This window comes from Molossus molossus, unplaced genomic scaffold, assembly GCF_014108415.1.
Source record: "Molossus molossus isolate mMolMol1 unplaced genomic scaffold, mMolMol1.p scaffold_m16_p_11, whole genome shotgun sequence".
Lineage (NCBI taxonomy): Eukaryota > Metazoa > Chordata > Mammalia > Chiroptera > Molossidae > Molossus > Molossus molossus.
Genome location: NW_023425346.1, coordinates 43,054,537 through 43,079,465, shown reverse-complemented (window position 1 = coordinate 43,079,465; position 24,929 = coordinate 43,054,537). Strand labels below are relative to the sequence as shown.

At 36.7% G+C, this 24,929-nt stretch overlaps 1 protein-coding gene across 6 annotated transcripts in view; it reads right to left on the bottom strand.

Moving 5' to 3' along the window:
- PSMD14 (proteasome 26S subunit, non-ATPase 14) overlaps positions 1 to 21,835 on the bottom strand; it is an 89,641-nt gene extending 67,806 nt beyond the window's left edge. The window contains exons 1-4 of one of the 6 annotated variants that reach the window (XM_036254733.1): positions 21,660 to 21,835; positions 13,832 to 13,955; positions 11,372 to 11,411; positions 10,670 to 10,721 (exon numbers count right to left, since the gene is read on the bottom strand). In XM_036254733.1, the coding sequence (XP_036110626.1) occupies positions 10,670 to 10,717 (48 nt within the window). In that variant the 5' untranslated portion in view covers positions 10,718 to 10,721; positions 11,372 to 11,411; positions 13,832 to 13,955; positions 21,660 to 21,835. Of the gene's footprint in view, positions 1 to 10,669; positions 10,730 to 11,371; positions 11,412 to 13,096; positions 13,219 to 13,831; positions 13,956 to 15,369; positions 15,403 to 20,349; positions 20,466 to 21,659 lie in introns of those variants that run through there. The other 5 variants (XM_036254734.1, XM_036254730.1, XM_036254731.1 and 2 more) reach the window with 5 other exon arrangements.
- Positions 21,836 to 24,929: the final 3,094 nt, after the last annotated feature.

The window sequence follows — 24,929 nt, the reverse complement described above, 5'->3', positions numbered from 1 at the left end:
AAAAGCAGCACTGGGAGTCTGTCCAGTGGAGATCATTGCCTTGCTCTGGTGGCATACTTCCAGGGCCCTCAACCCAGATAACATCCTACAAAGAACCACTTTGAATGTGTGTTGAGGGAGAGAACACTGGCCATGACTGCCCAGATTTTAAATGAGAACTGTCCAAATGATATTATGAACTGAAAAATTGAAAGTTATGTTATACAAGTTTAAGATAGGGAACCAAAGACCAATGTTCCAAGTGAGCAACGTAACCAGTAAATCACACATGTAAAATTATGTTGTGGGTAGGGAAAGCAAAGATTGGATTTTTATGATCATAACATCCCCATAAATTTGGAATATTGAGATTATACTGCAATATCTTAGTTTCCTATACTAGAGATATCTTCTTGTTTCTCATCCCATATACCCTTTCTATCAAAAAATGTTATCAGATATCAAGATCTATCATATCCTTTATTTCAAATTTAAAATCCTTTTTTTCCTTTTTTCAAATTTAAAATCTTTACATTTCATTTTTCCTCACAATTTTGACTTTATTTCATCAGAATGTGATGAATTTTAAAAGACAATTTCATTGTAACTGAAAATATATCACCATTCATTCCCTTTATCATTTAGGGTAATTTCAAAATAGAAATTTAACATTCATAATGTCAGAGACCTTCCCCCTTGAAAGACCAGTCACAACTAGAATGTTCAAACAAAATGACAGATTAGAATGCACCCACCATGTATTTGTTTCCCCTTTACTTATTTGAGAACTCTCAAGAGTTGATTTCAGACCTCTCAGGAGCACCACATTCTTCATGGGGTTTAATAGCTATTTAAAAGAATAATGTGCCCAGCCAGTGTGACTCAGTGGTTGAGTGTAGACCCAAGCAGCAAGAGGTCACTGGTTCGATTTCTGGTCAGGGCACATGCCCAGGTTGCCAGCTCGATCCCCAGTGGGGGACATGCAGGAGGCAGCCAATCGATGTTTCTTTCTCTTCCTCCATTCCTGTCTCTCTAAAATCAATAAAAAATAAATAATAAATAAACTTTTTTTTTTTTTAAAAGAAGAATGCAGCAATGACAACTAGAAAGAATATGCTCTAACTAGCTTGCTTTTGACCCGACCTCTTTATTTCCTGTGGTAGAACCGTTCAGTTACATGAATAGAATGATTAGAAACTATACTTTTTTAAAATAATAAAATTATCACACAACAAGAGCAACAAATGAAAAAACTTAAAGGAGTCTTGTATTTTTGCTTTGTTTCTAAAGCAAAATCACTATTAGTAAGTACTTAAGCAAACAAACAAAACAACTAAAAATTTTTGACCCTTCCCTACTTCTTAAAAGAAAAATGGCCAAATTAGTCTACCAATGTTTAGAAAGGTCTCTGCAAATGTTCAGAGGATCACATCAGAGTAGCTACTCAAAGAATCAAAGGGAATAAAAGGTAGCCAGAAGCATCCATCAGCATACATAAAATTGTCAACACAGACAGGCTAAAGAGCTCAAGGAACATAAAGTGAACTCATAAAAAGCCTTTGCAAAAAGCCTGCTCATTTTCATGCTGCTGTGACAGTAGTCAAGTTTTATTTCAAATGTGACAGGTGTAAAGACTAATTGTACACGTTAAGCCACACCAGAATCTCTCTATCAAATAAATATACAATAAAAAATAAACATCATGCCTGGCCAGTGTGGCTCAGTGGTTGAGCAGTGACCCATGCACCAAGAGGTGGCCGGTTCGATTCCGGGTCAGGGCACATGCCCAGGTTGTGGGCCCAATCCCAAGGGGGGTGGGAGGGCATGCAGGAGGCAGCCAATCAATGTTCTCTCTCATCGATGTTTCTGTCTCTCTCCCCCTCTCCCTTCCCCTCTCTAAAATCAATAAAAAAGAAAAAATATTTAAAATAAAACAAACATCATAACCTATAATTTAAAAATAGCATTCTTGAGCCCTGCCGGTTTGACTCAGCAATTAGAGCAACAGCCCACGGATCAGAGACCTGAGTTCGGTTCCCACTAAAAGCATATACCTGGGTTGTAGTTTGTCCCCAGCCCTGGTTGGGTTGTGTGGGTGGCAACCACTCGATGTGTCTCTCTCACATTGATGTTTCTCTCTCGCGCTCTTCCTCCCTCTCTCCCTCCCACTCTCTCTGAAGATAAATGCAAAAATGTCCTTGGGTGAGATTAAAAAAAAAAAAAAAGCATTGTAGTAGCTTCTTGTCTATGCTTCCATTCTTACCTTCTTACAGCCCATCCCCAGAGTTCGCAATTTCTTTTAAAATGTAAGTCTGATAAGCATAACTCCTTTGCTCAAAAATCTCTAATGACTCCCCAACTCACTTAGAAGAGAACCTCCTGCAAGGCCCTGCATGATCTAGCCTCTGGCAACCTGTCTAGTATTAACCTCTTCAACTCCAAGACTGAGGGAAAATATGGAATGCCTAAGTAAGACATGAGAAAAAGTAATGAACAATAATAGAAATTCTTATTTTGTTTTACTTGGTGGCTTTATTAATAAGTACAAAAGGAAAATGTTATTTGATGTCATTTAATGTCACTCATAATGTACTGTTCTTTTGCTTTAGTTTATTAAAAATAGAGAACATTACATATAAAATGGAAGTTCCCTTAGCTTCCCTCCCTTCTCATGAATTTGGTGTGGGTTATCTAGGTCTGTGCTGTACAATACGGTAGCCACAGCTACATGGGACTACGTACATTTAAATATAACTAAAATTTAGTTCTTTGGTCACACTAAGCACATCACAAGTACTCAACAGCTACACGTGGCTATTAAATTTAAATTAATTAATATTAAATAAAACTTACAATTTAGTTCTTCAATTGCTCCAGTCACATGTCAAGGGCTTAATAGCTACATGCATACTATATTAGACAGTGCAGATATAGAGCATTTCCATCACTGTAGAAAGTTCTACTGGACAGTGCTGCTGTAAACTCTGTAATCCTCTTACTCAAGAGTTATGTACAGGTAAAAAAGGTGTTCTTTGATGTTTTTAAATTAATGTTACTGTTTTCATGTTGTAAATATAGCTCTACAACCTGAATTTCTCTCTTAATATGTTTATAAGGTTTATTATACATACTGATATATAGAATCTAGTTCATTTTAACTGCTGCATAATAGTCCATCATTAACACACTTTGCCAGATAGATGTTTGAGTATTTTGGAATTTTTCAATAATTCAAACAATATCATAAAGAATATCCTTACACATGTCTCCACACATGTGTAAAGGTTTCTCTAAAGTAAATAAATGAAATTGCTGAGTCACAGAAGTTAGGGCACTTTCAACTGTACTAGATACTGTCAAAATTCTTTCCAAAGTAACTAATCATTTATACTCCACATACAGTGTGTTCATTCAACATATATTTATGATCTTCCATTTGCCTGGTAATGTTTTAAATACTGACATACAATTTTCAACCAACCCCCATACCCCACACCAACCCACCCTCGGGGAAAAACCTCACATGAGAAAATTTGCTTCCCCAAGTCTTTATTAACACTTAATTCAACAGACTTTGGTGTAAAAACAAACAAAAAAAACCCGAATACTTGTTTTAATTTTCTTTTCCCTGATATACAGTGAGGTTGAGTATCTTTTCATATGCTTATTGGCAATTCTTTCTCTACCAATTGCCATTTCATGTTCTTTGCTCTGTGAGGTTTTCTTTGTGTCTTCCTGATTTATGGTTTTGCTTAATGTGTTGTAAACAACTTCTCTCCCTCTATAGCTTGTCTTTAAAGTGTGTTTCTTATCATCTTTGTGGGGACAAGAGTTAGTAATGTATTGAGGTAGTCAAATTCCCAATTTTCTCTTTTGAGTTGTGCTTTCCTATGTGAGGTCACAAGGACATAAAATTTTCTTCCAAAAATATTTTTTGCGGCTATCTACTGTGTGTGTTTGACATGTTCACTCTTTGTTTATGTTATCTGTATAAGAACCATATAAGGTGAATATTATTAATCTCATTTTAAAGATAAGGTGATTGAATTTTTATTGTGGTAGACTATATATAAGATTTACCATTTGAGCCACTTTTAAGTGTACAACTCAATGGCATTAAGTACATTCACACTGTCATGCAACCATAACCACTACTCATCTCCAGAAACTTTTCATTTCCCAAACTGAAACTCTGTACCCATTAAACACGAATTCCTCACTCCACTATGAGCCCCATCCCCGACAACCACCACTATACTAGTACCTCATATCAGTGGAATCATACAATATCTTGTCCTTTTGGGACAGGTTTATTCCACTTAGCATAATGTCAAGGTTCATTCACATTGTACCATATGTCAGAATTTCCCTCCTTTTAAAGGCTGAATAACATTTCATAGTATATATACATTACATTTTGTTTCATTCATCCATCAAGACATACAAGCTGTTTCTACCTTTTGGCTATTGTGAATAAAGCTACTATGAACACTGGTGTACACATATCTATTTGAGTTCCTGCTTTCAATTCCCTGGGGCATAGACTCAGTAATGGAATTGCTGGATCATATGGTAAGTCTATGTTTTCCACAGAGGCCACACAATTTTACCTTTCTACCAGGAAATGCACAAGGGTTCTATCCTTACTAACAGTTGCTTTTGCTTTATTTGTGGAGAATAGCCACCCAAATAGGTTTGTCTTCCAAAACTGTCAAATTTGATTTTCAGTTAGGTCTTCATTTGGTATATACTTTTATATACCGAATAAGGTAGGAATCTAATATTAGTCCCCCCCCCCCCACATAAAATGCCCCTTGCTTCTGCATTATTTAATGAGCAGACCTCGCCTTCCCCACTAATTTTTAATACCATCTCTATCACAAATTAATTTCCCATATATGCATAAATCTATTTCTGGGCTTTCTATCTGATTATACTGGCTATCACTATACCAATATAACACTCCTTGAGTCATACAGCATTAACATATCTTTTGATATTTGATAAAGCAAGTTTCATTTTCCTTTCTAAGAAATTTTTTGCTATTCTTGGATTGTTTTCTCCTATATGAATGTTAGAATTAGTTTCATAAGTCCAAGAAAATTTTGGTTGGCATTTTTATTGGAACTACACTGAATTCATGATTAATTGGAGAAAATTAGAATGTGATATTAAGACTCCTCACCCATAAAAACTATATTATTTCGTCATTTTCCCATTGCTATTTAAAATTAATCCTTTCTATAAAACATTAGACTAACTCCTAAAAGACAAGTAATTGAAAGATTATTTCTCGCCCTGGCCGGTTTGGCTCAGCGGTTAGAGCGTCGGCCTGTGGTCCTGAGAGACCCGGGTTCGGTTCCTGCTAAGGGCACGTACCTCGGTTGCAGTTTGTCCCCGGCCCTGGTCGGTTGTGCGGGTGGCAGCCACTCGATGTGTTCCTTTCACATCGATGTTTCTCTCTCTCTCTCTGTTCCTCTCTCTCCCTCCCACTCTACCTGAACAAAAAGTGGAAAAATGTCCTCGGGTGAGGATTAAAAAAAAAAAAAAGAAAGAAAGATTATTTCTCATCCAAGAGCCATATTAGGAAATCAAAAGAAAAAAAAAAGCTTATTAACAAATAATCCTTCAAAAGGTAGCTTACTCCTCACCACTTTCAGAAAGTCTTCTCTGATCACTCATCTGTCTACAGTATTTCCCCTTATTTTTGCATGTGGAAATTACTGAAATCTGTATCAGAGAGCCACAAACCAATACAACAGACAACACAGGCCTGCATACATGCTTAGTTTGACCTACACCAGGTTATTTAAAACAAAAACTGTAGACCAAAAAACTTAGGGCATTTCACACAAAAATCACAGGATTTCTGACTTGAAGGTTGTGTTATTCTCCCTCAGGGACCTAGCTATGAGAGATTCCATCTCTATGCTTCCTTGATTACCACTGTAGGCAAGACTCTTAAAGCTTCCACCTAAAAGTGACCTGTTAATTCCCAACTCATATCCCGTTGGTCAAAGTAAAATTCATGGTCAGCCTAACTTAAAAATTGATGAAAAAGTATAATTCTAGAATGTGCCTGGAAGGTAAAAAGTCAGAAATATTTCCTATAATTGACGACTTGCCTTTAGTCTCTTCCCTTCTACCTATTCTCCAAACTACCGCTAGAAGCACAGACCGAATTATCTCATACTGCTTTGGAAAAGCATGAAACTATGATGTTTATAGGATAAAAAGTAAAATTCACCAAAAATGACACTCAACACCTTTCATAATCTTCTCCAAAGTCTTTGACCACCTTCTTTTCCCATTATTTCCCCTCACATTATCTATTCTCTAGGCTTTCTAAATATGTCTTAGCATATATTCCAAAATTTAGTTTCAACATTATCTCAGGCCCATTTTTCCCTTTTTGTGGAAAAAATTAAATCCTACATCCACTATACTTACAAATCACATTATTTATAACAAGCTAGTATTCTCTCATTCAAAGAAGTTCATATGTGCCAGGCACTTCAAACATAATTGCCGTGTATCTAGTAGAATGTAAACTACCATGTATCTACTAGATTAAGTAATGATGTTCTTATATATTCTGGTAATTCCCTATAGCATTACACCCGACACAGAGATTCTCAAAATACTGGCCTAACAAATTCAAATAAGAGACAGGATAATAAATGCCAATGACATTTTACTTAAGTTTCATTTACTTTTAACTTACTTTGACTGTTTCTAAAACTAAAATGGACCTAGACTTAAACTAATGCTTTTAAAGACTGGAGACTGCTTTAGCTACGCACATCTCTTGGGTTTTGTCTGCCCTGCTTTTGGAAATAGTTTAGTTGCCAAGACCTAAACTGGGATAGTTATAAAGATAATTAGGTAGCCAAACTACAGCAGTAAATGCTTTTAATACAATCATCTCACATCTTATAGTAATTTCAAGTTTGTAAACACTTTAGCAAAGTATATTAAAAACCACACAAAATTTAAAGCAATTTGTTTACAAATTCTAATGGTTCTAATAAACATCTGTTTGTTTTTGCTTCAAACTAAGTTATACTGAAGTAGGAGACTGTGGACAGATGTAATTATTTTAGCCTACTGTCCAAATATTAACTTAAAAATGTAATATTAAAAAAATTAAACTTTAGCCCTGGCCAGTTTGGCTCAGCAGTTAGAGCGTTGGCCCGCAGACCAGAGAGGCCTGGGTTTGGTTCCTGCTAAGGGCACGTACCTCAGTTTGGTTCCTGCTAAGGGCATGTACCTCAGTTTGGTTCCTGCTAAGGGCCCTGCCTAGGATCGTATAGGTGACAACCACTTGATGTGTCTTTCTCACACCAATGTTCCTCTCTCTCTTCCCCCCTCTCTCCCTCATGCTCTATCTGAAGATAAATGCAAAAAATATGTCCTCGGGTGAGGATTAAAAAAAAAAGTATAAAATTCCCATTAGAAAAAAAACCAAAAACTTTAAATTAAGTTGTTTTGTAGGTATAGACAACATAATGAAGAACTAGGGAAAAACTACCATGATGAAGCTTATGAAAAAGAAAGTATTAAAAAAGGCATCATTGCCCCGCCGGTGTGGCTCAGTGGTTGAGCGTCAACCCATGCACCAAGAGGTCGCCGGTTTGATTCCCTGTCAGAGCACATGCCCAGGTTGTGGGCCCAATCCCCAGTGGGGGGCATGCAGAAGGCGGCCAATCGATGTTCTTGCTCATCAATGTTTCTATCTCTCTCTCCCTCTCCTTTCCTCTCTAACAAAAAAAAAAAAAAAAAGGGAAAGACACTGTAAACAGTGTGGAATACTTAAAGGAGAACTAAAAGTCCAGCTGGTGTGGCTGAGTGGATTGAGCATTATTTCATGGACTGAGAGGTCCTAATCCAATTCTCAATCAGGACACATGCCCGGGTTGGAGGCTCAATCCCCAGTAGGGGGCATGCAGGAGGCAGCTGAACCATGTATCTCTCTCTCCCTTCCTCCCTCTCTAAAAAATCAATAAAGACGTATTAAAAAAAAAAAAAGGAACTAAAAGCAGGCAAATAGACTTGACAATTTAAGCAATTCCAGTACAGTAATGGAGGAGGGCCAAAATATAATCTCAGGAGAGTCAAGGGAAGTAAGAAAGTAGAATATGTGAATATATGCTATTATCTCAGAAATTCCAGTAATAAGTAGAAGAAAAGGTTTAATGGCAGGGTGCAGTGACGTTTGTTTTTCGGACACAAGAGACTTAAATAGCTTTGTAGGCAGAGAAGAGGTCAGTCAACAGTGCAAGGTTTCAAGAGAGGATGGAACCAGACAGTAAGGTGAAGGATCAGCCATGGAAAAGAGCAAGTTCCTTCTATTCAGAGAAAGGTAAGAGTCCTCAGAAAGGATGAAGAAACCTATTCTGCTCTTATTCCCATGTTTTAAAAGGGCCATCTGAAAACTTATCAGCAAATTCTGTACAACTTATGTCTCCTTTTCTACTTTTATTGGCTGCTGTGCATTAACTAGTGGCAAGAGTGGCTATTATCAATCCAAAGTACTTTTCTTATTGAAAATAAACATTACATTTAATGTTTTATTCCTATTTATTAAAAATAATGCACTTAACATTTCATATTACAGAAGTAACATCATAAGTATATGACAAATTAGTCTAGAATAAGGATAAACAAAATTTTAGAAAAAGTTTAATCCTTTAATGCATAAAATTTGATAAAGGAGATATCACAGAAATAAGAACCCCCACAAATTATTTCCTTGAGAGTTTGTCATCTAATTGGGCCAATGAAACACATACATATGACAGATTCTTAAGTAATGTAATTTTAAGTTCAAATGAGAAAAAAATTGAGGACCAAGAGCTAAATAAATTATTACAAATCAAAGAGAGGTTACTGAACCATAACTTAGTTTTTCAGTTAATGCAAAGGTTTGCACTGGTTATTGAGATATCCTACAGCTCAATTTGTGGTCGGTAAAACCATTATTTCACATCCAGCAATTTCTCAACATCAAAATATAATTTATTGCATCTAATGCTTACGGAAAGTTATTTCGGTATTTAAATTTGATGCAACTTCCCTTAAAAAGTCTACTAAGGCAAAATGCTTACCAATAATTTGCAGGCAAATTTGCAGTACCTCCATACCACCTAGATCATTTCTGACATTTTTATATGTCTTAACATTGTTATTGTTAATTCCAGAATAAATTACAGTTATTCTAGAAGCCATCAAAAGTTTACAAAAGTATAGAAGCAGACCTAGCCAATGTGGCTCAGTTGGTTGAAGCATCATCCCTTACACTCAAAGGTCGAGGATGCAATTCCTGGTCAGGGCACAAACCTAAGTTGTGGTTTGATCCTCAGCCCCAGTCAGAGCGTGTGGGGGAGGCAACCTATGGATGTTTCTCTCACACATTCATCTTTCTCTCTCTCTCTCTCTCTCTCTCTCTCTCTCTCTCAAAAAAAATCAATGAACATGTCCTCCAGTGAGGAATTTTTTAAAAAGTATAGAAACAGCTTTAGAACAGTTAAATTCAGAGATGCTTAGGCCTCATAAAAAATGGATTACCCCTTATAAAACTGAAGAATCATGAAGAAACAGGCTGATAGTAGAGAAACATGAGAATATTTAAAACTAGCAAAAGTAAACAAAAAGTAACTGAAGTCTATTCAAGGATGAAATATCGAATCACAAAACGTTTTCAACTTTCTAAAATATTTTTTAGTCATTAGGAGGATAAATCTAATCAAAGAATTATTGAAAAAAAAAAAGCCTCTAAAACATTGAAAATTTCATACAAAACTGTTTCTTACACAGAATTCAAACTACTTTGAATGAAGAAAGACCAAGTCATTGATAGTAATATGGAAATGAGGTAAAGTCGGTTAACTAAAAGGTTTCCAAAGATGAGTTATAAAAATATCACCAAAATTTGGTAATAAAACAATCCATTACATAAAGAAAAGAACAACACATAGTCATCTTTCTTGTTCATAGAGAAGTGAAAAGATAATTAGTATAGAACTCAAAAGAGGCAGAAATTTCTTCTTTAACTAGACGAAGACAGAAAACCCTGAGATAGAAATCTACTTAGAGGTCATCTGCCCAACAGTAAGGAACAAGACAAACGATAATATTAAAACAACAGAAAACTTATTTTATTTTAATAAGAAAGTAAAAAAAAAAAAAAAACTGTATCAAATTTAAAGAAAATAGACATATTACTTATTAATTTATCCATGTATCATAATTACTAACAGGAATTTATCAGTCTTAAGATTGTACATACAAACATTCTATGGGTCAGTTTTCTGCATCTTATCAAAAGTAGACCATGTTTACTTTTTCATATGTCACTTCTAAAGTCTACATTATAAACCCTCCAGTAAGATATTTTGAGTTCCTTTTTTACTAAAAGGCAAATCTAGTAATCTCACATATCCCCAAATTTTAAATAAAAGCAAATAGAGATTATTCTTATTGCTGGGTGGAAATTAAATTAAGATAGTAGAAAATGTTCTTCACATGTTATTTAGTGTTGAAACACAGCAACCGGAAATAAGGTAGGCTTCTTACCAAAATGTTATTACCTATGAGGGGCTATTCTGGAGAGCTATTTCTTTCTCTTTGGGTAACTCAAAAAGGACTTGCAGTTTACACACAAATAAATACAGAGAGTCTGCATACTAACCTGGCCCAGTCCAGGCATACCTCCTCCAAGTCTAAGAAGTCTGTCCATATTTCTAGAAAACAGAAACAAAGGAAAACGTTTCTAAGCACAAAAGTGTTTACTCAATTGCTATCTATATAATTCACCTTCAGTCACCCAGTATGTCAAAAATATTGGTGGTAATTACAACACAACATCAGACTTCCTGTTAATTAACACCACATATTAATTCAAGAAGCTGTCTTCCATGCTAATTAACAGACCTTATTTTACTGCTTTGGTTTTGGGTTATCCCCAGTTTTAAAGACAAGCAATCTTAGCATAATTTCAAAATTTTGTTATCATTAATTATATTTTCTTATTGCTATCTAATAAAGTACCTGAATGAGGAAAAAGTGCCTGAAATGCTTATCATATGTATATTGAATTTCCTTCAATTTGTCCAGAGTGTACAAATAAAAATCCTCACTTTTAAATTAAATTTTAACATCCTCATTAGTAAGTTCTGTGCTAATTAACTTACAGCTTGTCAGTTATCATCAAAACTACATGTGAAAGACATTGTGAGCAGATTATGGATCTCTGAATTAGCATCAAAGGCTTTTACAAAATGAATTCATTATACTAAAAGGAATATTAAAAGTAAACATTAAATGCATTAAGATAGTGTTTTAGAACCTACACAGACATTTGTGTTATTTCAGGTATTGTAGAGATATGTACCTTTTTCACTAAGGAAATTCAGCTGTTCTCAATTTTAATCCTAGAGTTAATCAATACAGAGAAGATTAACTTTGAAATACCAATCTGATTTGTTTTTTATATCTGGAATAACTAAAGAAGACATTCTGAGAAGCCTGAAAATTTCACAAAAAACTCAAAGGAAAAAAAATAGCAAGGGTACTAATATGGCCTCAAATACACAGAAAGGAGTAATCAAGTTATAAAAATTAATATTCAGTACAACTAAATACTTAAATATAAGAACGAAGCATTTTTTCTACTTGCTACTATGCCTTAAAATTCCTCTTCTTCCTAAGTGTATGCTTCAGAAAAATGGTACTGTTACAAATATATTCTAAGTGCCCTGCCTGGTTTGGCTCAGCAGTTAGAGCGTTGGCCTGTGGTCCAGAGAGACCTGGGTTCAGTTCCCGCTAAGGGCATGTACCTCAGCTGCAGTTCGTCCCCAGCCCTGGTTGGGTTGTGCGGGTGGCGGCCACTCAATGTGTCCCTTTCACGTCAATGTTTCTCTCTCTCTCTCTCCCTCCCGCTCTATCTGAATAAAAAAATGGGGAAAAAAATGTCCTGGGGTGAGAATAAATAAAAAATATATATATATATATATATACATATACGTGTGTGTGTGTGTGTGTGTGTGTGTGTGTATATATATATTCTAAGCTAAATGCTAACAGATTATTTAGCCACTTGTCCATATTGTTTTACTAGTTAAAACTACTATGCAAACTGAAACTCAATAATGTACTTATGATCATTACTTTACTGCCTAACTCTGTTGAATCCTGCTAAGAATTTAATCCTGAGACTATTTAACAATGTTAACACTGCAAACTTTATTCAAGTCCAGATATAGAAGAGTACATAAATGATACAGCCATGGAATTTTCACAAAGTGAACTCACCCCTATATAACCACCACCTAGCTGGAGGAACAGAACACCTAAGAACACCTCTCATGCCCCATTCCCAGTCTCTACCCCACAGGAGTAGAATTCCGACTTCTAATTACACAGATTAGTTCTGCTGTTTTTGAATTCTATATAAATGAAATCATATACTTTAGTATACAGCTTTCACTCCAGAAGTTTGTGAGATTCAAAACAAATAAACTCCTTTTTAAAAATGAAAAGGCACATATGAAAACCTGATAGTCCAGACAAATTTTTCTGCTTTACAACCTTAACTCACACTCCTAACAGCAATATTTACAAATAAAATCTCCATCAAATTCTCATTAAAATTCTTCAGCTCAAGCCCTGGCTGGTTTGGCTCAGCAGTTAGAACGTCGGCCTGCGGTCCAGAGAGACCGGGTTCGGTTCCCGCTAAGGGCATGTACCTTGGTTGCAGTTTGTCCCAGGCCCTGGTTGGGTCGTGTGGGTGGCAACCACTCAATGTGTCCCTTTCACGTTGATGTTTCTCTCTCTCTCTCTCTCCCTCCCACTCTATCTGAACAAAAAATGGAAAAATGTCCTCGGGTGAGGATAAAGGAAAAAAAAAAAAAAAAATTTAAAATTCTTCAGCTCAAATATGGCATTCAATACACAGCGTTTTTTAAAAGCTATAGACAGAAAAAAACAAAACACCTGTGTATTTTAAAATACTAAAGACATTTCTCTGGAATACACTACAAAAGGAAAAATATTTCTTTTGGACTATTTCAAGCTTACAAACTTAAAAACAATTGGAAAAAAAAAAAAAGTAACATACCCTGGCAGGGTGGTTCAGTAGGTTGGAACATTGTCCCATATCCCAAAAGGTGGTGGGTTTGATTCCCAGTCAGAACACATACCTAGGTTTCTATTTGGATCCCCGGTTGGGGCAGTAAGGGAGGCAACAGATCAATGTTTCTCTCTCTCTTTTCCTCTCTCTCTAAAAATGAATCAATAAAAAGATACCATCAGATGAGGATTTAAAAAAATATTTTTTAAACTTAACACCATACAGTATGCTTTAGACATTCTATATACTCCAGGCCAAAGTCAATTCCCAGCTGTGTTCAGTTTATCTATTCCCCTTGTGTTGTTTCTGATGACTTTACACAGACTCCAGATGCTGTGAATATACATGAGCAATGTGGGGAATAGAGGGAAAGAAAATCTGGCAGATCAAATTTGTGTTTTTACCAAAATTAGATGTCTCGGCAAACAGGAAAAAATATTTAACAAACTAAAACATTTAAGATAAGATAATCAGATTTAATAAAAATACTAACTTTGGAAATAAAATATATTGATACATGTTCTAAATCACACCACTCTTTTTAAGTTTATAGAAAGCAAACAAAAACAAAAATGCTAGTTATCTAAATGACTTCCATGAGCCCTTAAAGCTGGTTATCTGATTTATAATGTGATGTGTGCAAAAAATGATATGGTTTTATAACATCTTTACATCATTTCCTAAAAAAAAAAGGTAAGAGTAAAATACATTCTTAATTCTCACCTGGTCAGTAACTACAAGTCCTTGGTGTTAAGTCTCAATTTGTTGACTTTGACAAGTTCCTTCTTAAGTCAAGCTCTTGCTAATACTGTCAGGTATGATTTTTTCCAAGTATCTTTCTTCTCTCCTAAAAAAAGTAAATAAGATATAATTATATTGAGAACTAAAGAAGAAAATTTAGCCAGAGCTTTACAAGAAGCAAAATTTCTAAAAATGAAATAAAAATCAAAACTGATTTTTTTAATCACCATTTCCAGAGGGTATAGAATGAAATACCAGCCTGGGGAGCTATAAAACATAGTGATTAATCCTGTATCAAAATTTTATTTCTAAGGTTTTTCTGTGTGTGTGTGTGTGTGTGTGTGTGTGTGTGTTTTGAGCAGTTCTAATTATATGTAAAAATTGACATCTCATGCCTTTTATTCTTTCTAGAGGTGTTTGAATGAACAAAGAGAAAATTTACTTATATTTTTATTTATTTTTTATTTTTGGTATGTGCGGCTAGTGGGAACCAAACCCAGGACTCTGGTCCACAGGCCGATGCTCCAACCGCTGAATCAAACCGGTCAGGGCTACTTATATTTTTAAATAGAACAAAATTCATTGAATTGTACAATTAGCATATAGGTCCACTGCAACATTATTACAAATCTATGATACATTATGGATTCGCTGTGATGTTATTTGTCCTATATCTTAAAATTTGCTATTTCATTATCCTAGAAATTAGTTCAACATTTCTTTCTTTTTTTGTTTTGTTTTGTTTTGTTAAACCTCACCCAAGGATACCCTTTCCACTGATTTTTAGAGAGAAGAAAGGGGACAGAGAGACAGAGGAAAGGAGGGAGGGGGAGAGAGAGAAAGAGAAACATCAATGAAAGAGAGTCACACATCTATCTGTTGCCTCCCACATGCACCCCAACCTAGGGATCAAACCTGCAACCCAGGCACGTGCCCTTGACCAGGAATCTAACTCCAGACCCTTCAGTGTGTGGGCCAACACTGTAACCACTGAGCCACAAAGGTCAGGGCAATTCATCATTTCTTAATCCATTATTCCCAATTATGCCAAAAAAGACTAAATTAAGAAAATAGAAGAATGATAACCACCCAAAGTGAAGCAATCAAGAACTACATTAGTTACATCATTCTTTAGTTTTTATTGTGCTGTTCAAAGCATTGCTTCATCTTCAAAAAGACATAAAAGACTATAGAGACATTGTCTTTGTAATCTTTTTTTTTTTTTAGCTTTCATTGAATAGTTGAGAATTCAGAATTTTCCATATCCCACCCATAATGGCAAAAAGAGAATTGAGAAAGATGTTTCACAATTATTAGAGAATCACAAGATGAATGTAAAGAAAGAAATAACAGTACTCTATTCTCTAACAATGACAATAAAATTGATGGTATAAGTCAGGGTTTGGGGGACACTACTGACATTCAGAATAAAAAAAACTGTTAAAGGGGGCTGTCTTGTATATTATAGGATATTTAGCAGCATCCCTGGCCTCTAACCACTAGATGCCAGTAGCACCTACCCAGTGGTGATAATCAAAAATGTCTCCAGACATTGCCAAATGCTCCCTGAAAGGGCAAAATCACTCCCAGTTAAGAACCACTCATATAAACAAAATCTCAGACTATGCATCTTCAGATGACAATATCCTAGACAATATCCTAGATTCATTTTCTCAAACTTAAGAATCAATGAATGCTGGAAATAGTTTCAGAGCTCTTCAAAAAGTTCAACATAGAATTAACATATGTCCCAGCAATTCCACTCCTACATACACATCCAAAAGATGTGAAACAGGTATTCAAAAGTACATATACAGGGCCTGGCCAAGTAGGTCAGTTGATTAGAGCATCATCCCAAGATATGCCAAGATTGAGGGTTCAATTCCCAGTCAGGCACATAAAAGAAGCAACCAATGAAGGCATAAATAAGTGCAACAACAAATCAATGTTTTTCTCTCTCTCTCTCTCTCAAATCAATAAATAAGAAAAAAATAATTTTTAAAGTACAGGTACATGCATGTTTACAGCATCACTAATCACAATAGCCAAACAGTGGAAACCACTCAAATGTCAATTAAAAAAAAAAAAAAAAAATCCAGCATTGTACAAACAATGGAACATATGGAATATTATTCAGCTATAAAAAGGAATGAAGTACTGATACATCTTACAATGTTGATGAACCTCAAGACATTATGCTATCTGAAATAAGCCATGTACAAAAGGCCACAGTTGTATGATTCCATTTATACAAAATATCCAAAATATATAAATCCAGAGAGGCAGGGAGATTGGTGATTGCCAGGGGCTGGGTGGATGGAGTAAAATGGAGAATCGCTGAACAGATTTAAAGTAACAGATTTTACTTTAGAATGATGGAAATGTTTTGGAACCAGATAGGCATTAGTTGCACATATTGTGAATGTACTAACTGTTCACTTTAAAAGGGTTAATTTTATGGTATTCCGATTTCACCTCGATAAATTATTTCTTAAAAGGATAACTGAACAAGCAACATTTCTAAGAGCAAAAAAGAGATATGACATTTTCATACAGTTAGGTATTCAACAAGGACACACTATTTTAAAACAAGAACCTGTTTTGCTAAAGAGATGTATAACAGCCCACCAAGTATGGCTCAGTGGTTGAGCACTGACCCATGCACCACCGGTTCGATTCCAGGTCAGGGCTCATGCCCAGGTTGTGGGCCAAATCCCCAGTGGGGAGCATGTAGGAGGCAGCCAATCGATGTTCTCTCTCATCAATGTTTCTATCTCTCTCTCCCTCTCCCTTTCTCTCTCACTAAAAACCCACAAAGAAAAAAAATAAAGAATAAAGAATGTGTAGCACATTCTTTTACCTTTTATGATGTTGATACAGTTCATAGGTGAACAAATGCTTAAGTGTAATACAAAGGTGATTAAAAGGAAATAGATAATGTAGAAACAAGAAAAAAAATCACTGACTTAACTGTAATTGGCATTCATAAATCTAAAAATAAAAATGTTTTGCAAGTAAAGATGATGACTCTCCTTCTCTTCAACAAAATTATGAACTGTCAATGTTTTCAAAAGTATTATAACTGGGAAGACAAAAATATTTTGGAGATGGATGGTGGTGGTGATTGCAGAACAAAGTGAATGTATTTAATGCCACTGTACTGTATACCTAAACACAGTTAAAATAATAAATTTTAGCATAACCAGTGGACACAGACAACAGTGTAGTAAAGGCCTAGGGTGGGGCAGGGGCTGAGAGGAGGCGGGTAAAGGAGGATAACATGGGGGTGACATCTGTAATACTGTCAACAATAAATGAAATATATTTTTTTAAAAAGAAAGCTTAAAAACAAAAAAAAAGTAAATTTTAGGTTATGTTAGGTTAGGTTTAACACTCATATCAAGCATTGCAAGTGCAAGAAGAACCAGAAGAAATAATAAGCTAGGGCCCATTTAGAGAGGTATTTAAGATGTGGAGCTGATAGTTACAAGATGGATATGAACCAGGTTCATGTATGATGAATGATGAGCAGTTAATTATATTCAAAGGATATTGTCCATTTCAGGTACATGTACCTCCAAAAGGAGAAAAATACAGAATAAAACTCTGTGTTTTCTGTTTAAAATTATTAACATCTCTAATATAGTTGTTTTTACTCTCTTTATTTTTACTTTTATATATTATTCATGACTTCAAAGGCATAAAAATTTTTCAAAGATCCACTGGACCCAAATGGGAAATAGTGATGACTATTTTTCTTGGTACATGAGGGTTAAGAGCTATGACTCTGTAGGATTCAAAATCTGGCTCTAACACTTATTAGGTCTGTGTCCTTGGATCAGTCATGTCTGTCAACCTCAGTTTCCTCATCTGCAAAATGGTGATAATGATAGCACCATCTCATAGAGTTGTTTTAAAGACTAACGAAGAAAATGGACATAAACAACATGTAACACAATGTTTGGCCCATAGTAAGTAACAATGAACGCTAACTGCTGTCAGTAGCACTACTATCCTATGAGCAGAGCTACAGTTCATTCAACACAGATTCTTCTTCCTACATAGTTTGCCACTTAGGGAGTTTCAGAACACAGGGCATACTTCAAAGCACTAAATGAATCACAGTGGAGAGAAGGGACTTGCATTTTAAAGAATTTAGCACAGGGATTCATAAAATTAAAGTATTAAAAAAATAAAAAATAGCCCAGCAGGTATGGCTCAGTGGTTGAATTTTGACCCATGCACCAAGAGGTCCCCAGTTTGATTCCTGGTCAGGGCACATGCCCAGGTTGTGGGCCCAATTCCCAGTAGGGGTCGTGCAGGAGGCGGCCAAGCCATGTTCTCTCTCATTGATGTTTCTATTTCTCTCTCCCTCTCCCTTCCTCTCTCTCTAAAATCAATAAAGAAAAAGAAATTTTTTTAATGAAAAATAAAATTCAAGTGTTACACTATAAAAGAAAATAATTCCAATTCTTAGAAATAAAAGCAATACAAAAGGTCTATGGATCTAAACCAAGTTTTTACACCTATCAAAAAGGGGAGGACTTAAGAGCTTATTCATGATATGATTAACTTTACTTAAAACATGACCAGATAATATGAGTCAAGTATTTAACTATATGTAATATGCCATACATACAGTAATGTATTCTAACTGGTAAAAACAGTACAAAGTGTCATTACTTTCAAAAGATTAATGCTTTTCCATACTTTCATCTCCTGAGTTAATACCTGATTAGAACCTGATACAATTAGATTACAGTCATGTTGTAATTAAAATACATCATTCTCAGATATTTATAGGAAAATTTATGGAACCATGAATAAACTTAAAAAACAGAGATCCTTCAAAATTATCTTAATCTGGATCAAGAATGTGAGAATTTTTTTTAATTTTCAACCTTTTCACAAGACATTGGTATTCCAGTATTTCATAAAATGAAAGCAAAATCATGAAACCCTTAGCTGTTTGGGTTTACCATTATGTTTCTTATTTTCCCTATTACTCCCCAACCCATGCTGCAGTTAAATACTATTATTTCTCAGACTGATGCTAAATCCTTTTAAAACTACTCCACATTTGTGATCTCGCTGTATTTCTAATTCCTCTACTCTCTGATTTGTGGAAAGTAATTAGGAACTTCTTTCACATTCTTAAGGGCTTTCTTCAGTGGAAGAAATACAAAGAGTCAACATTAAACTTAATTATATAAACAGGATTTTGAAAGGAAGATTTTCCCCAGTTCAGAATAGTGAGGATAGAATTATCATAAGTATCTCTGTGGTGTCTCCTAATTACAGCATTCAAGTAAAATAGTCATTAACTACTACCATGTGTATAAGGTAATACAAAAATAGATCCACCAAGAAACTTAGTGGCTTGCACTGAAAGAATTTACAATCTACCTGGGGAGGCATGATATAAACCCATGAAAAATACAGAAAGTGAAAGGATAACAAGTAGAACTTGAAAGGCTCTGGAGCCAATCAGACCTAGATTTGAATCCTTATTTCAATACCTACTCAATACAGGATCTAGAACAAGATAGCTTCTGAATCAAATGGGGCCAATACCTACCTTGCAAGTCTGTTGATAGAATACATACAAAGCACCTATTATAGTACCTGGAATATTCATAGGTACTCAATAACTATTGTTGTTGTTACTATTATTACTATCTTAGAGCCAGAGATTATTGAATTCAATTCTCCTTTTACAGATGGGGACAGGAAAATATCACAAAACAGAATACAAATATCTAATAAGAGCAATTTGGAAAAATCTAATAGGAAATTTGACAAGTTCATGAGTATGAAATCACATAAGTATCCAAGTAAGGATTTCACAGGTAGACACTGATTTATTAAATGAACATTGCTTTTTTTTTTTTTAAATCCTCACCCGAGGACATTTTTGCATTTATCTTCAGATAGAGCTTGAGGGAGAGAGGGAAGAGAGAGAAGCATCGATGTGAGAAAGACACATTGACTGGTTGCCACCCATACGACCCCAACCAGGGCAGGGACAAACTGCAACAGAGGTACGTGGCCTTAGTGGGAACACAATCGGGACTTTCTGATCCACCGGCCAACGCTCTAACCACTGAGCCAAACCGGCCAAGGCTAACATTGCTTTTTATTCCATTGGAAATAAAATAAAAGCACTATTGCCCTGGCCGGTTTGGCTCAGCGGTTATAGCATCAGCCTGCGGTCCCGAGAGACCCGGGTTCGGTTGCAATTTGTCCCCGGCCCTGATTGGTTGTGTGGGTGGCAGCCACTGGATGTGTCCCTTTCACGTCGATGTTTCTCTCTCTCTGTTCCTCTCTCTCCCTCCCACTCTACCTGAACAAAAAATGGAAAAATGTCCTCGGCTGAGGATTAAAATAAATAAATAAATAAAATAAAAGCACTATTGCTTCTTGTTACTGATTTACAAACATGGGTTCTGAAGTTAGATATTAAACACAGTTTACATGACAAGTATAAAAATAGAATGTACCCATGTTAGAGGTTAAAATCCAGCTTGTCCATTAGAACAGCAATATAGCGTTTGCTAAGCATCCAGGACAAAAAAAAAAAAGGACTCCTAAATTCAACAGGTGAAGCTTCATTGAAAGATTATGACTTCCCAACTTTCTTCTGTTGACCTGATATAATTTTGTTCTGGAACAAATTTAAGACAATATTCGGGCTTTTCATTCAATGCCACTTCACTAAACACATCACAACTAGTTAATTCTGAGTCACCATATATCTTAATCTCTTCAAATGCACAAAAATCCATACAATTTGTTTGAAACATAATTTAAACTTTGAAGGATGGTAGGCTTACATGACAAACAGGTCATCATTATATTAATCATCTCCACTAAAATTGTATTCAGTTCTTTTCTATTATTTCAACATTATCAATGACTGCCTTACTGCTTTACTCATAAACATTAAGTCAGCAGCTCTAAAAACATACTTTTGGGAACAGTGAAAAAAATTTTCACCCTAGAACTATATTTCTATGCTAATTTTTAAAGTTGCTTTCCTGCCTCTCCCATGAAATCTTTATTAACTTCCGGTACCATTTTAATTTCAAAGCTTTTTCATTCAGTCACCAGATTTATATTCACTCTTTCGAAAAGTTTACATTTTTCTTCCTTTGACTGAAACTAAGTAACGTCCCCAACAAAATTAAGAGGTAACACACAGTAGCCGATCTCTACTGTACTGAAAACAGGAAATGTAATCAATTCACCAACAACTACTCATTGAAAGTTAAGAGGCATAGCAGGAATAAGCACACCTCGCTGTGCAAATTTTCAAGATGAAAAACCAGTGACTCTCCGGGGTTTGTGTTTGTTTTTTGGAAGGCAGCTGAAAACCTAACACCAAGAAAAGAGCCAAGGCCTGTGGGAAGGGCTAGTGATCGAGCAAACATGCATTCAATGAGAAAGTTCATTTTATTCTCTCGCCCCTGTTTCCTCTGTCTGCTTTGAAGTTTTTCAAAACCGGAGCAACTATCAACAGAGCACAAATTGAGGCCCTAAACTCGGGTTCTCCAGGTCTAGGAAGGAGAGGTGCCCAGGATGCGAATTCAGCGGAGCAGAGCCGCCGGGAGGAAGGAGATCACCCGCAGACCTAACTCGGCCAGAGACCCGGGTGGCCGGTAGGAAGACGAAGGAGCCCCGGCCCCTCCGTCAGGGCCCCGGCCTCCGGACGCAACTGGCCTGGGCAACGTGACTCAGGAAAGCACCGGGCTAGCCGCGGCCTAGCGCGGCCGTCTCCGCGGACCTCCAGGACCGGACTTCTCCGTCTTACCTGAAGGCGGGCGGGGGTCTGCGGTCTGGACCCCGGTCTTCCAGCTGCGGCGACGCGGGGGTGGTGGGGGCGGCAGCAGGAGGTCAGACTCGGCCGGGATCTGGCTCTGCGAACCGGCGATGAATCAGCCCGATTCCATTCAAAAGAGTCGCCCGGGACTCCGCTGCGAAGCACTTCCGGGTTCACTGCGCTGCTTCGGCTTCCGTTCCCCCGACGGCCAATTGGAGACGACCCGGGAGTCGGCCGGCGTCCCCGGAGGAGCGCCTCGGACAGCCGGCTCGGACTGCCCGGCTTCCCGAGTCCAGGCTGGGGGCGGGCGGAGTAGAGCCCGCTGCTCCCGCCGCTCCAGCGCCCTGGTCTGCCCCTGCCCCCAGCGTCTCGGATCCGGGACGCCGGCCCACCCGGCCCGGAGGTGACTGGCTGGGAAACAGCACTGCAGGGTAGCAAGGAGAAAAATCCCTTTCACTTTGATGTTCACCGCGGTCCTGCTCGAAAACGAAAAGGTTTACGTGGTCATCTGAGAAGCAAAAGAGAAAAAGGAGGGGTGGGAAAAGAAGGGGAATCAGACGCTTTATTCCACAGTGCCATCCACCCACCTTCTTGTCTTTAAGACAAGGATTGGATTTCAAGGAAAACCATCGTTTACCAAATGTTAAAACCATCTATTTTAAGCTCAATTTAATTGACAGGGCTTAAGGAATCATTTACTAGTGTTTCTCCATGTAATTTGCATTGACAACAACGTTTTATCCATTACCTGCTCTGTACTAGGCTTTCAGAGGGCAAAACCGCCCAAGAAATGACTATTGGAAGTTTATATCACACTTAGGAACAGGCTCCGTTTAAGGCAGCATGTTTACGAAGTCCCACTTACTTTGTCAAGTATATTGCAAATAATAAGCATCTTTAAAACATCCTTAAACCAAGAATGGTGATGAGTTTACTGGGTGGAGGGCAAAGACGGATTTTAGCATCTGAATTAAAAGCTTTTTGAGTAGCACAATTACACGGAATTTCCCTCTCAAATATACCCCATCTCTATCTAAAAATTACATAGATTATTGAACATAGGTAATGTTAATTATTTTAGATCCTCATCTTTATGTTTTCCTCCAAACCTGCGCCTTCTCTGTTTACATTTTTGGTGAATGAACCCATCTTTCACCCAGTTTTCCTAATCCTACCGGAGAGTTGACACTTCCCTCTTGTTTACTTGTTCCCACTGGCCTCCCAGTTAATCAACCTGGAAATCATGAAGTGTCTAATCTGTAAAATAGCTTTCCCAATCCATCACTCCCCTTTCTCCATTCTCTCTACTTGATCCTTAACTTAGATCTTCATCACTATTTACCTCGAAGCTGCAATAATCTCCTCGATTTCTCCCTCTCCAGTCTGTCCCCCTTCAATCCATTCTTCACTTGATTGGCAAAGATTTTTTTTCTGCTTTGCAAATACAGTCATGCCCCTTCTTTGCAAAAAATTTCACCAGTGGCTCCTCATAATATCCAATAAAATATTAAAAATCCTTCAACTTTTTTTGGATCACCCTTGCTCCACCCATACTAAAGTATTTAGCTGGAGAATGAGATGTCCATAGAGACTTTTTAAAATTCTGACATATTCCTGGGAATCTAACGGAAATATGCCTGCCTGGGGTTTGTACATACCTCGGGCCATTTGTTTGCTCAAGAAAAACCTGAGAAGGCCTTAAACTTTCACTTCTTGCCGAACTTGAAGTTGATAAAAGTAAGAAGTAAAGACTAAGGTAGAATTGGAAATTCCTTGGCTGAGTGTGGAAGGCATGGTCCAACACACATTCTAAGATCCTCAGCAAAGACTGGGAGACATTATTTGAAGATATTTAAGGAGATCTCTGTCCAGTCATCAAATGATCACTAAGCCAACTAAGCAAAGACTTCAGGGCTCATGCACAACAAGGATACAGACCTGAAGGAATGAATTCAGAAAAGTCACCAAAACAATTATTAGAACAAACAAAAACATCTTGGGGAGAGGGTAGAATTTGATTTCTTGAGTTGCCATACTCTTATTATTTTATTATTATTTATTATTAAAAGTTCAGTTTTCAAAATTAAAAAAAAAGTATGATACAAAGAAACAAGAATGTGATGTCCATACATAAGAGTAAAAGCAATCAGTAGAAACTATTCTTGAGGAAGCTCATACATTGGACTTACTAGATAAAGACATTAAATGAGATATTTTATTTATTTATTTTTAATTAATTTATTTATTTTTGTTACAGATGTTTCTCCTTTTCCCCCACAGATTTCCCCCTTCCCCTCTCTCCCTGCCCTGTCCCCAGCTTTGTTATCCATGTCCATTGTTCATGCATACATGCATATAAGTTCTGTGGTTTATCTTCCCTCCACCACCCCCTCTTCTGGGAATTGTCAGTTTGTACCCCACTTCCACGTCTCTGGGACTACCCCATTCCTCAGACTGTTATGTTCATTATATTCCACAAATAAGTGAGATCATAGGATACTTGTTTTTCTCTGTTTTGCTTGTTTCGCTTCGGATAATACTTTCCAGGTCCCTCCATGTAGTCTCAGAGGATAAGAGATCTTTCTTTCTTACAGCTGCATAGTACTTCATTATGTATATGTACCACAGCTTTTATATTCATTCGTCTACTGGTGGACATTTGGGTTGTTTCCAGATCTTAGCTATTGTAAATAGTGCTGCTACAAACATGGGGATACATATATTTTTTCTGATTAGTGTTTCAGGCTTCTTAGGGTATATTCCTAGAAGTGGGATCACTGGGTCAAATGGGAGTTCAATTTGTAATTTTTTGAGGTAACACCATATTGTTTTCCATAGTGGCTGCACCAGTCTGCATTCCCACCAGCAGTGTACTAGAGTCCCCTTTTCTCCAAACCCTCGCCAACACTTGTTGTTTGATGATTTGTTGATGGCGACCATTCTGACAGGTGTGAGGTGATACCTCGTTATTGTTTTAATTTGCATCTCTCTGATGATTACTGATGTTGAACATTTCTTCATATGTCTCTTGGCCATTTGTATGTCCTGTTTGGAGAGGTGTCTATTTGGTTCCTCTGCCCATTTTTCAATTGGGTTCTTTGTCTTCCTTTTGTTGAGTTGTATGAGCACTCTATATATATTGGAAATTAACCCCTTATCTGATATATCATTGGCAAGTATGCTCTCCCATAGAGTGGGTTGCCTTTCCATTTTGATGATTGTATCTTTTGCTGTGCAGAAGCTTTTGAGTTTGATGTAATC